Source organism: Bombina bombina, chromosome 10 (genome assembly GCF_027579735.1).
Source record: "Bombina bombina isolate aBomBom1 chromosome 10, aBomBom1.pri, whole genome shotgun sequence".
In the NCBI taxonomy this organism is placed as follows: domain Eukaryota; kingdom Metazoa; phylum Chordata; class Amphibia; order Anura; family Bombinatoridae; genus Bombina; species Bombina bombina.
Window position 1 is genome coordinate 62,403,293 of NC_069508.1, and position 13,603 is coordinate 62,416,895.

The window sequence follows — 13,603 nt, forward strand, 5'->3', positions numbered from 1 at the left end:
CCCTTTTATATTGGGTACCTTGCATTCCTATTGGCTGAAATTTTCAAATCAAGGTGTCAATTTCTTTCAATGATGTGTTCAATAAATTATGTCATAATTTTCTGAGATTGAGCCAGGCCTGGATTTTTTCCTATAGTTCTATTAAATCCCACCCGTCAATGCTTGTGGACTCTCATCATCATATAAAAGAAAACAAAATTTATGCTTACCTGATAAATTATTTTCTCTTCAGGATGAGAGTCCACAAGTCCCCACCCGATTCTTTAGTTTTGGCGGCAGTTTTTTATTTGCACCTCTATAGCTTTGTCTTTCATATATATTGCTCCTCATTCCTTACTATACCTCTTGGATAAAACATAAATAGCCTATATGTAGGAATGCAATTGTGATGTCCTCTACATTCAAGCAGTTACCTTGTACAAATATAATTAATATGCTTAGGTTTTGCTAAGCAACTCTAGAAAATATCTAGGTATAAAATATGTTTTAATGCTAATTACTAATTTGACTGTCATTACTTTGTGAATAAACTTGGTAAATGTGATTATACTTATTATTCTATTACAAGAATAAGTTGTGCAATATATGCATCATATTATATTTGTATTAAATGGCAACACAATTATGTCAATGTTAGAGTTTAAAGGGACACTCAGGTTAAATTCATTTTTCATGATTCAGATACAGCATGTCATTTTAAACAACTTTCCAATTTACTTCCATTAAAAAAAATGTTTACAGTCTTTTATATTTACAATTTTTGAGTCACCAGATCCTACTGAGCATGTGCAAGAATTCACAGACTATACGTATATGCATTTGCGATTGGCTGATTGCTATCACATGGTACATGGGGAGTGGAAATATACATAACTTTGAAATTTGTTATAAAAAAATCTACTACTCATTTGAAGTTCAGACTAAGTGCTATTTCATTGTCTTGTTATCTTGCATTTGTTGATTATGCAAATCTAATGTGTTGACTGGTCCTTTAAGTTCTCACTTGAATGTGACACAGGATGAAATTTTTGGGTTTACCTATCTTATAATAATACTTTTTAAACTGAAACGCTGCACTTCCCCCAATATGAAGCATTTTAAGGTGCATGAAACCCACATTTTTTCTTTCATTATTTAGAAAGAGCATGCAATTTTAAAAACTTTCTAATTTACTTCTATTATCTAATTTGCTTCATTCTCCTGATGCTCTTTGCTGAAAAACATATCTATGTAGGCTCAGTAGCTGCTGATTGGTGGCTGCACATAGATGCCTCGTGTGATTGGCTTACCCATGTGCATTGCTATTTCTTCCACAAAGGATATCTAACGAATGAGGCTAATTAGATAACAGAAGTAAATTGGAATGTTGTTTAAAACTGTATTCTCTATCTGAATATTGAAAGAAAATAATATGGTTTAATGTTCCTTTACATCCACTAGAAAAAAAGTCTCCCCATCTTACCCAATAGATCCTAATTCAATTCAACAGCTTATGGCACCATGTATCATAAGATGAGTGGAAAGATTCCAAGCTAGGGAACCTATCCATCTATCACTTTTGAGAGAAGGCAGCTGTAATGCTCGTGGGATAGTTCCCTACCAGACCACTCTTGGCCAGTAGTCTTCTTATTCCAGCGTCAAGTGGCAAGATAAGAAAAAATCCCAGAACAAATAAGAAATAATAAATGAGGATGCAATCCAATACTCACAGTAGAGTTGAGAAAACAGGGAAGTAGTCCCAGACAGGGCGAGGAAGGCACCAGGAAGATAGTCCAATCATTCAGGGTACCAAAGGGTAATGCAGAGAGTGGTGAATAAAGCAAAGTCTGGCAACAGGCAGGCAATCCAAGGAATCAGCAGTTCAGGGGTTAAAACAGGAGAGTGGTCTGAGAGAAGCAAAGTTCGGGAACAATAAGGCAATCCAGCAGTTCAGGGGTTAATCAGTAGAGTGGTCACAGACAAGCAGAGTTCAGCAACAGTAAAGCAATTTAGTAGTTCAGGTGTTAATCAGTGTAACAAAAAGTAGCACCCAGGGAACACAAGACAACCTATATTTAGGCAAGGTACAGATTTGTGCCAAGGAGGACACACAGCTGCGATCCGGACCGGCATCAGAAAGACCTGGCGTGCAGCGATGATGTCATCGCCGTGCGCCAGATGGAACAGCCGTATCCAACGCAACAGCCATGGCAACAGGAGATAACCACCAGCGTCTGTGGCAACGGCCACAAGAAGACGGAGTGGCTTGACAGCAGCGGATGCTGGTCCCATTTATTATTGCGCAAAGAAAGTCTTGTGCAGCAACAACCCCTGTTCCCATGCAACCAGTTTTGCAAGAGCAGGGCCTGTCAATAAACCAGAACAAACGAGTTTGGTTGATTTATCTCTGCCACCTCAGAGGACCGCTTCTTGTTAACTTGTGTAAAATAGAATTTCCCTGTTTTTGTGTTTGCAATTTTAAATTCTGGAATTTTGTGCCATTTAATGTCCCCAGTTTTTAAAAATGATATCTAAAAACAGAGAAGAAGAAGGACGTGCACAAAAAAACTCCTCTAAGTGTAGTACAATGTAATAAATAATTGATACATAAAACATACACTGTGAATAAGCCCCCCCCCCTCTATAGGAACTACTCACAAGATGTGACCTCAAGCATGTGAGATATGTGTAGTCCCTTCCACAACATCACCAAGTGTGAGGAGTATCAGCTTGTGTGGTTATACAACCATATAAGTAAGGACCGGTGTACCTCGACTTTGGAAAAACAGTGTGTTGAATGTAGTAGAAGTGGTCTCTCAGTAAATCAGCAGGGTTGCAGCATTCAGACTTTCTGGGGTTGTCCCACTCCAATTACACACTACACATACCTCACCTGTTTGAGGTCACATCTTCTGAGTAGTTCCTATAAAAAGGGACTTATTCACAGTATATGTTTTATGTATCAATTATTTATTACATTTTACTCTAAGAAGAGTTTTCTTGCACTGTAAATGTTAAACCCTGTTTTTCCGATGTTGGTACTTCAGATTGTATGAATAAATATCTTGAATGTTTGTTGGATAATTTTCCCTTATGCCTATTAACAAAAATAATAACACAAACATACAGAAAAAAAACAAACAAACTCTGGACTAATCATTATGAAACTTGATATGCAAATACATTTTATTTTCTAGCATGTGTATTTTTGTTAGTGAAAAAATGAGCTCATAAGATCTATTGTAAGCCTTCTCAGCAGAACAAAACAGCACCAAAAATAACATAATAAAGGCATGCTCAGCAGTGACATTTGGCAACAGAGATTATGGGAATCATAGTCCCAGATGTTGTTCTGATTGGTGCTGTAGCCTGCAGGGCAGTGAGTACCTGCAGTTATATCCTGAAATACACATACCCTCATAGATAGATTGATAGATAGATAGATAGATAGATAGATAGATAGATAGATAGATTGAATGATTGATTGATAGATAGATATATAGATAGATTGATAGATAGATAGATAGATAGATAGATAGATAGATAGATAGATAGATTAATAGATAGATTGATAGATAGATAGACCAGAGAATGTTTAGTGTGGTTGACAATTTTCAGCCCGCCCTATAGCACAGCTGACATACAAATGTACACCTTTGAGTCCTTCTCAGTGCAACACCTTGTCATATACCTTATCCCTTTAAAACACTGTTAACATACTTTTATTATTAAAAAATATCTATATATAAATAAATATATATAAATAAAAATATAATTTTATACCGAGAAGAACTTCTTCTATGTGTTAATGGACCTTCGTCTTAGCAAACCTTTGGGTTAGAGCGCGAGTAAAAGTAAGAATCCTTATAAGTGAAGGATTTAGTGCAGTCGTGCTATCTGACCTCAAAATATTACTCCGCCCAAGACGTTTGCTCTAGAGAGCTACCATTTTGATTTCCACTCTGTAATATAAGTGCAAGAATAAGTTGTTATGGGAGTAGAAGAAGCTAGCCTTTGTCAATTGAGTGGTGTTAGCTATCAATAAAGCTGATATTTTTGCGCTCTAGACCGATATGTATAAAGTTGCTGTTGTTGAAGGGTGACAATGGCCATTTTTTTAAAATATTTTTTTATTGAGGGTTGATAAAATATACATACAGGTATCTTATATAAAAGAAAAAAGAAATACGGTCATACAGCTCAGATGAGGATACATTTACATAAGAATTGGTTGCAACTATTACATGGAGAAAGTGATAAACATTAGATTGACGGACTGTCAAAGCAATACCTGCTGTGTAGAACAAAAAAAATTTAAATAAATAGTGTTGACCCTCATATTTTGCACCTCCTTCAAGAGAATGAGGCCACTTTTGGACCTCTGCATAACAAGTAGAATAGACAATAGGAGGGTTATATTGATATAAGGTCACTTTTGGACCTTAGAACACTTGAAAAAAATTAACTATGAACTGCAAATAAATATAAACAAGATATAGGTAGAAAAACTCATATTGCGTTGTGCCCAGGGGTGGGGAAACATAGCTATGGTCCAGTAATCAGAAGTTAAAAACTACTTGTGTAGGAAATCCACCTAAATCATATATCTCCCCACGTTTCACAAACCAGCCCCATTAAATATTGCTATAGATCTTCTACGATGAGACATTTATGGTCAGTTGGTTCCATAAAATATATGTATATTGTATTTTAAGTGCACAGTGATAAACAAATTCCTAAAATCTAGGTCTATGATATTCATGATAATAATAAATAGAAATTTATTTAGCTGTGTTTTGATACTGTAGGCCCAGTAGGCTGTCCCGGCCGCAGACAGTTCATTATTGATATAATAAATAAATGAGTACAGTCAAGTGTTAGAACTTTAGGCACCGCTTCAAATACCATACCATAGAAACATAGCAAAAATTTAAAAACTGTACATTGAGTGAATACAATTGTTAATTATGGAGATAAACAATACCCTAAAATATTAAATTGTCTACTTAATGGTCTACTTAAAAGTAGATATATGGTCCATAGTTTTGTAATAAACACGGGGAAGAAATGTAATAGTAGTCAGTAGTCATGTGCAATTAGGTTCTGAGTTTTATGTCCCATTAAAGAGACAGCAAATACTCTGAGATTGTAATAAAACATGGTGGGCTAAATTATGAGTGGCGAGCTAAACAGTTGCGTGCCAGCAAATATCGGGTTTATCGTGGGTATTTGTGCATATTACAAGTTGAAAGTGAACGAAAAAGTAGGGTGTTATTTTTTTCCACTTTTCACGCTCGATTGACTTATTGGGGTAATATATTAACGCGGTCGCAATGTTTAAAGTTTGGCTTTTTGCACGAGTGAAAATTTTTTAATTTCAATTTGCCATACGAACGCTACCCGACGCACGCAAAAAGCTTACTTCTAGCAGAGTTAGCGTCAAAGCGCAAGCGATAAATAGCGCTCCATTCATAATCTAGCAGCTATGTGTAGTAAAGAAAAAACTTTGCAACATACGATCATTATTTATTTTGCCCCTTTTTCCTTGTGGGTTTTCCGGTTCTAAGAGTTGGAATTACCACATTATGACTTCACAAGCCTAAACTCTTTAATATACAGTATCTGCCATAATTGGCTTCAGTAGAGATAATAATATCATAAAATGCAAAACTCCCTCAACAAGTGTGAATTGTTAACAGTGATCACCTGGCTATTAAAAACTATATAGGGGCTTTCTTTAAATTGAGTGCCTTGGTGGTCTCTAGGTCATTTTGATTGTCTATTATAATAACCTAGAGACACCCTAATTTAAAAAAAAAAAAAAATAAGTTTTCATTTTAATTTTATTTGTTTTAAATTGTGCTTATACTTTAAACTTCCAGCTCCAAACATAAACCCACCGCCTCACCCCCGTAGCAAAACTCTTGGTTGTCATAAGCAATTTAATTGTTGTTCAATTTTCAACATCCACACATTAAAGATTAAAGGGATAGTCTTGTCAAAATTAAACTTTCATGATTCAGATTGAGCAGGCAATTTAAAGCAACTTTCTAATTTACTTCTATTATATTTTTTTCTTTATTCTCTTGGTATCTTTATTTTAAAAAGCACCTGGGTAGACCTTTCTGATTAGTGGCTACGGACACCAATCAGCAAGCGCTACCCAGGTGCTGAACCAAAAATGGACCAGCTCCTAAGCTTAGATTTTTTTTTTTTTTTTTTAAATAAAGATACCAAGAGAACGGGAAACAATTGATAATAGGGGTAAATTAGAAAGTTGCTTAAAATTGCATGCTCTATCTGAATCATATACGTTTAATTTTGACTAGACTATTCCTTTAAGAAGAGTCTTTTCAATTCTAAGTATAATTTCTGATTGGCTGTACTAGGCTGTCAGATATACAAAGCATAAGGTTACAGCAAAGAGTGAAGGTTCCAATGTGGGAGGTTGCGTATATTGCTTAATTAGAAAGCTAACCCGGTTCACTGTATATTTCATATACATTTTCTGATCCCTTAGACATTAATATAAAATAGGGTACCACTGTCTTTTTAGTTTTGAAAATTCAGCCATTATTATTATTTTTTTTAAATTACATAATATTGGCCATGTTGTGTAAATACTAAGTAATTAAACCTTCTTATTCTAATTAGCTCTAACACTAATTAGTGTTTAATGGTTCTCACCAATGGAAATTAATTAATTCCTATGTAACTGTTTGCTGGTGGGTAGTAGAATATTGTTTCACGGTGTTACAGGAGATTTCATTTTTCTGTCTTGACGAGTTTCTGGTTTTATTTTCTGCTACTTGTTCATTTGACTAATAACAATTCTAACAGTGGAGGGTGTGACAATAAAACAATTCCTGAATACGTCAAACATATGATCTTTTGTAAAGGAAACACACTGCCCATCTGAGAGTGGACGTTTTACAATAAACCCACAATAATTTATTAACTATAACCAGTGACATGCAGAATTATTTTTTATAGCCTTAAAGGAGCACTGTAAAACTGGTTTCCCTTAAAAGGTGTAATGCTTGTGGGATATCTCTCTATCAGACCAAACTTGGTCAGTAGTCTTCTTATCCCTGCATCAAGTGGAATGATAGGAAATATCCCAGAGCAGAGTAAGTTAGTGAAATAAGGTGAGCAGTACTCACGGTAGACAGGGTAGTCCTTCAGGGCAATAAGAATAAGGCAGATAATGGTCAAGACAGGCTGAGTCCGGCAACAGGAAAGCATTCCAGCAGTGTACCAGTTCAGGGGTGAACCAATAGAATGGTCAGACAAGCAGAGTTCAATAACAGTATGGTAATCCAGCAGTTCAGGGGTTAAGCAAGCAGTGTGGTCAGACAGGCAAAGTTCAATAACAGTATAGCAATCCAGCAGTTCAGGGGTTAAGCAAGCAGAGTGGTCAGACAGACAAAGTTCAATAACAGTATGGCAATCCAGCAGTTCAGGGGTTAAGCAAGCAGAGTGGTCAGACAGGCAGAGTTCAATAACAGTATGGCAATCCAGCAGTTCAGGAGTTAAGCAAGCAGAGTGGTCAGACACTCAAGATATGAGATGTCAGGTGTTAGAAAATAAATGGGTGAAAAGTACTTTTACATGGTTATCCACAGGAACACATGTATAAATATATGTATATATATATATATATAAATAGTGATGTCGCGAATAGTTCGCCGGCGAATAGTTCCCGGCGAACATAGCTTGTTCGCGTTCGCCGCGGCGGGCGAACATATGCGATGTTCGATCCGCCCCCTATTCATCATCATTGAGTAAACTTTGACCCTGTATCTCACAGTCTGCAGACACATTTCAGCCAATCAGCAGCAGACACTCCCTCCCAGACCCTCCCAGCTCCTGGACAGCAGCCCATTTTAGATTAATTCTGATCCTGCATTCTTAGTGAGAGGAGGGATAGTGTAGCTGCTGCTGATTTTATAGGGAAATTGATAGCTAGGCTAGTGTATTCAGTGTCCACTACAGTCCTGAAGGACTCATTTGATCTCTGCTGTAAGGACCAGCACCCCCAAAAAGCCCTTTTTATGGCTAGAATATCATTTTTTATTTTTTTTAAATTTGCCTGTGTAATTTTGACTGTGAAACATCAGTCTGCTAGTGTAATCTAATTGCAGTTGCCTGCCTGCAGTGCCACCAATCATATCTGTAGTAACAGTAGTGTAAATTTTGTAAAAAAAAACTTTTTTGACTGTGAAACATCAGTCTGCTAGTGTAATCTATAAGCAGTTGCCTGCCTGCCTGCCAGCGTGTGTGCCAGGCCCACTTGCCAACTAGTTCCACCACTCATATCTGTTGTAACAGTAGTGTAAATTTTTAAAAAAAAAACTTTTTTGACTGTGAAACACCAGTCTGCTAATGTAATCTAATTGCAGTTGCCTGCCTGCCAGCGTGTGTGCCAGGCCCACTTGCTAAGTGCCACCACTGATATCTGTTGTAACAGTAGTGTAAATTTTGTAAAAAAATACTTTTTTGACTGTGAAACATCAGTCTGCTAGATAAGACAATGCAATAGCACTTAGACCTCTATTTATCAAGCTGTCAACCGCAAATACGCTGGAATTCCACAGCGTATTTGTGGCGAGCCTGATTCGCCTTAGTTATCAAAGGCTAGATACCGGCAAAAGTAGAATTTTGTGACGTAACATACGATCCTCGGACTCAGTCCGACACAGATGGATGGTTACGTCACTCCAGATGGTTCCGAACGCAAGTTCGGCACAATCTGACTACTTTTGGAAGTTATCAAGATCCTACCAGGTACTCTCGGCACTTTTCTGGCCCAGCGTACCTGGTTTTCAATCCGCCGCCCTGGAGGCGGCGAATGCCATAGGAATCAATGGGAGTTTGACAGCAGCGAAAGCTCATGTTCGCTGCTGCCCGATATCCATTGATTCCTATGGTAAATGTCTACACCTAACACCCCTAACATGTACCCCCGAGTCTAAACACCCCTAATCTGCCCCCCCTACACTGCCACCCCCTACTTTATACTTATTAACCCCTACACACCCACGCCCGGAGCCAACCACCACTCTAATAAACTTATTAACCCCTAAACCGCCGCTCCCAGACCCCGCCGCAACTAAATAAAGTTATTAACCCCCTAAACCGCACTCCCAGACCCCGCCGCCACCTACATTATATTTATTAACCCTAATCTGCACCCCCTACACCGCCGCCACCTACATTATATTTATTAACCCCTAATCTGCCCCCCCTACACCGCCGCCACCTACATTATATTTATTAAACCCCTAATCTGCCCCCCCCCTACACCGCCACCACTATATTAATTTTATTAACCCCTAAACAACCGCTCCCGGGAGCCAAACCACCACTCTAATAAACTTATTAACCCCTAAACCGCCGCTCCCAGACCCCGCCGCAACTAAATAAAGTTATTAACCCCTAAACCGCCACTCCCAGACCCCGCCGCCACCTACATTATATTTATTAACCCCTAATCTGCACCCCCTACACCGCCGCCACCTACATTATATTTATTAACCCCTAATCTGCCCCCCCTACACCGCCCGCCACCTACATTATATTTATTAACCCCTAATCTGCCCCCCCTACACCGCCACCACTATATAATTTTATTAACCCCTAAACCTAAGTCTACCCCTAACCCTAACACCCCCCCCAACTTACAGGCAACTTTGTATTTATTTTAACTAGGTACAACAGTTATTAAATAGTTATTAACTATTTAATAACTACCTAGCTAAAATAAATACAAAAGTACCTGTAAAATAAATCCTAACCTAAGTTACAATTACACCTAACACTACAATTAAATAAATTAAATTAATTAACTACAATTACTTACAATTAAATACAATTAAAATAAAATAAACTAATGTACAAAAACAAACAAACACTAAATTAGAGAAATAAAAAAAAAATTACAAGATTTTTAAACTAATTACACCTAAACTAATCCCCCCTAATAAAATAAAAAAGGCACCAAAATAATAAAATTCTCTACCCTATACTAAATTACAAATAGCCCTTAAAAGGGCCTTTTGCGGGGCATTGCCCCAAAGTAATCAGCTCTTTTACCTGTAAAAAAATAAATACAACCCCCCCAACATTAACACCACACACACAACCCTACTCTAAAACCCACCCAAACCCCCCCTTAAAAAAAACTAACACTAACCCCCTGAAGATCACCCTACCTTGAGCCGTCTTCACCCAGCCGGGCACAAGTGGACCTCCAGAGGGGCAGTAGTCTTCAACTGATCCGGGCAGAAGACGACCTCCAGAGGGGCAGAAGGCTTCATCCAGGCAGCATCTTTTATCTTCATCCATCCGGAGCGGGTCCATCTTCAATCCATCCGACGCGGAGCATCCTCTTCCATCGACGTCCTAACGAAGAATGAAGGTTTCTTTAAATGACGTCATCCAAGATTGCATCCCTTGAATTCCGATTGGCTGATAGGATTCTATTAGCCAATAGGAATTAAGGTAGGAAAAATCCTATTGGCTGATGCAATCAGCCCAATAGGATTGAAGTTCAATCCTATTGGCTGATCCAATCAGCCAATAGGATTGAGCTCGCATTCTATTGGCTGTTCCATCAGCCAATAGAATGCGAGCTCAATCCTATTGGCTGATTGCATCAGCCAATAGGATTTTTCCTACCTTAATTCCGATTGGCTGATAGAATCCTATCAGCCAATCGGAATTCAAGGGACGCCATCTTGGATAACGTCATTTAAAGGAACCTTCATTCCGAGATCGATGACTGTTAGTTAACAACAGTCCGCTGCTCATCGCACCGTACTCGGTGTTCGGCTTTTTTGACAGCTTTCTTGATAAATTTGGCAAACGTAATTCAGGTCCGCGGCGGCGATGTTAGGCGATCTTAGGCGAGCGCATTGGGGCCATCAAATGCAGGTAAGTAGACATCTTGATAAATAGAGGCCTTAGTCTGAACTTCAAATGAGTAGTAGATTTTTTTTTTCTGACAATTTTAAAAGTTATGTCTTTTTCCACTCCCCCCTGTACCATGTGACAGCCATCAGCCAATCACAAATGCATACACACTTATTCTTGCACATGCTCAGTAGGAGCTGGTGACTCAAAAAGTTAAAATATAAAAAGGACTGTGCACATTTTGTTAATGGAAGTAAATTGGAAAGTTGTTAAAATTGCCTGCTTTATCTGAATAATGAAAATTTAATTTTATTGAGTGTCCCTTTAAGCGCAGATAAAGAACTTGTGGGAGCGAAAAATTTATCTTGCAAGGTTTACAATCTGATTGTTAAACTTCAGACCGTCACATAATCCTAATGTTGAGTTAATAAATGACAATATGAGACATAGGGCTTCATTTAACAAGCCGTGATTCAGGTTCACATATGCTGCTACCTAACCTCTCTACCCCCTGAAGTATGGCGGATTTCAATCAGATCTGATTGGGATAATTGACCACCCCTTTTGCACTTGATTGGCCGTGCGTGAGCAAGGGGGGCAATGCGACAAGCAGCGCATAACCCACTAATTTGCATAACCAACACGGTTATATTAATATACTTTTTAACCTCTGTGATTTACCTTGTATCTAAGCCTCTGCAGACTGCCCCCTTATTTCAGTTCTGTAGACAGACTTGCATTTTAGCCAATCAGTGATGACTCATAAATAATTCCACGGGAGTGAGCACAATGTTATCTATATGGTACACATGAACTAGACCTGCCTAACTGTGAAAAGCTAATAAAATCCACAGAGATAAGAGACCGGTCTTCAAGGCCTTAGAGATCAGTTTGAGCCAACCTAGGTTTAACTTTTAACAAAGAATACCAAGAGAACAAAGCAAATTTGATGATAAAAGTAGATTGAAAAGTTTAATTTTAACTTTACTTTTTCTTTAAGTACCAAACATTTATGAGATCAAACTCTGAACATGTATTAGCCCCCCTATATTTTCAAGATCTATATTTTAGAACCAACCTGTATTGCTTATACAATGACTCACGTGCTGCACGTACACAGTTTTGAAGGTGCATGCAAACATTTTTTTCAAACTGAGTCATTTGAGAACAGATCAAAATCAGTAGTGTAGTCTAAATACCTTACAATACTGTTTTGCAAACTTACTCAAAAAGTGTAAATAATAAAAAGACTGTGCACATTTTATTAATGAAAGTAAATTGGAAAGTTGTTTAAAATTGCATCCTCTATCTGAATCATGAAAGACTTGAGTGTCCCTTTAATAATTCAAAGAACTATTAAGGGAAAATACATTGTTTACTTGTGTCATTTGTTACTTCCTTTGAAAACCAAATTTCATCCTTTCTAAATATATCTGTAAACATCAGTGAGGAGTTTCTTGGAAAACAAAAATAAAATATGTTGTTTACAAGCAATGAGGTAAAAAAATCTCTAACCAAATAATAATTATTGCTGTGCACAGACTTACTATATAAGCTTATTATCGTTCATGTACACAGTTGATAATGTTATAGATAATATATTTGGTGAAGTACAGTGGGGTTTGGATGGATGATAACACCTTATGCTATCATTTATTTATTTTTTCATTATTTTTAAGCCTTTCTTCAGAAGAAGTAAAACAATGGTCCGAATCATTCCAAAAACCTGATGTCCAGTAAATGTGAGTATATCAATATCATAAACACTGTGGTAAGGATCAGTTTCTCAAACTTTTTTTTGTAGCAAATAACCCTTACAGTCGTAATTTATGTCCTAAGTACCCCCTACTGTAACACAGAAATATTTATTGTATAAAAAATATGAAACCGTTTTGCATATACCAGAGTGTGAAAAATGGTATCATATATATATGTATATATATATTATATATATATATATACAGTATATACAGTATCTATATATTATATATATATAAGGGACCATCAGGGCTGCCATCAGGGGGCGACAGGGGTGACTCCTGTCAGGGGCCCCAATTAGCCAGGGGGGCCCCCATGAGGCTAAAAAAAAAAAAAATATATATATTTTTTATTTTTTTTTATTTTGCCAGCCACCAGTGGGTACTACAGGAGAGTGCTAATTGAGCATGGGAAATGTTATTACAAGGAGTAAAGTATTAGCATTTGAGGGGATTTCTTAGTGTGCACCTAAACCACTATGCTCAGTGTGAGACAGACTTGGCATTTTGTACAGTGTGTGCCTGAGTCAGACGGCAGATCACTTTCATTTGAGAGGAGGGTAGGATTTACTTAGCAAATGTTATTTATTTCTTTGTGCAATTTTGGATTGTAACTTCAGTGTGGTAGTAGTTGTATGGTGGGGCTAGGGGGTCCATAAAAACAATTTTTTTTAGCAGCAGTAGTATTTATGATTATTTGACAATGCTGTAGAAATTCTATATTTAAAAACCATGCAGAAATGTTTCCTCCTCAATACACAAAGTGGTAGATGCCCTTTTGGCAGATATGCATTTTATATATATATGTTTTGCATATATATATATATATATATATATATATATATATATATATATAATATATTATATATATATATATATATATATATATATATATATATATAACATTCCAGTTTACTGCCCCTTTATGCAAGGACTTTCCAGATGCAAGAGGC

General features: G+C 37.2%; 1 protein-coding gene across 1 annotated transcript in view; it reads left to right on the forward strand.

Moving 5' to 3' along the window:
* The window catches only part of RGS13 (regulator of G protein signaling 13), a 96,513-nt gene that overhangs the window by 27,416 nt on the left and 55,494 nt on the right, over positions 1-13,603 (forward strand). Inside the window, exon 3 of the mRNA XM_053693716.1 lies at positions 12,573-12,635. Within this exon, the coding sequence (XP_053549691.1) occupies positions 12,623-12,635 (13 nt within the window). The 5' untranslated portion in view covers positions 12,573-12,622. The remainder of the gene's footprint in view (positions 1-12,572; positions 12,636-13,603) is intronic.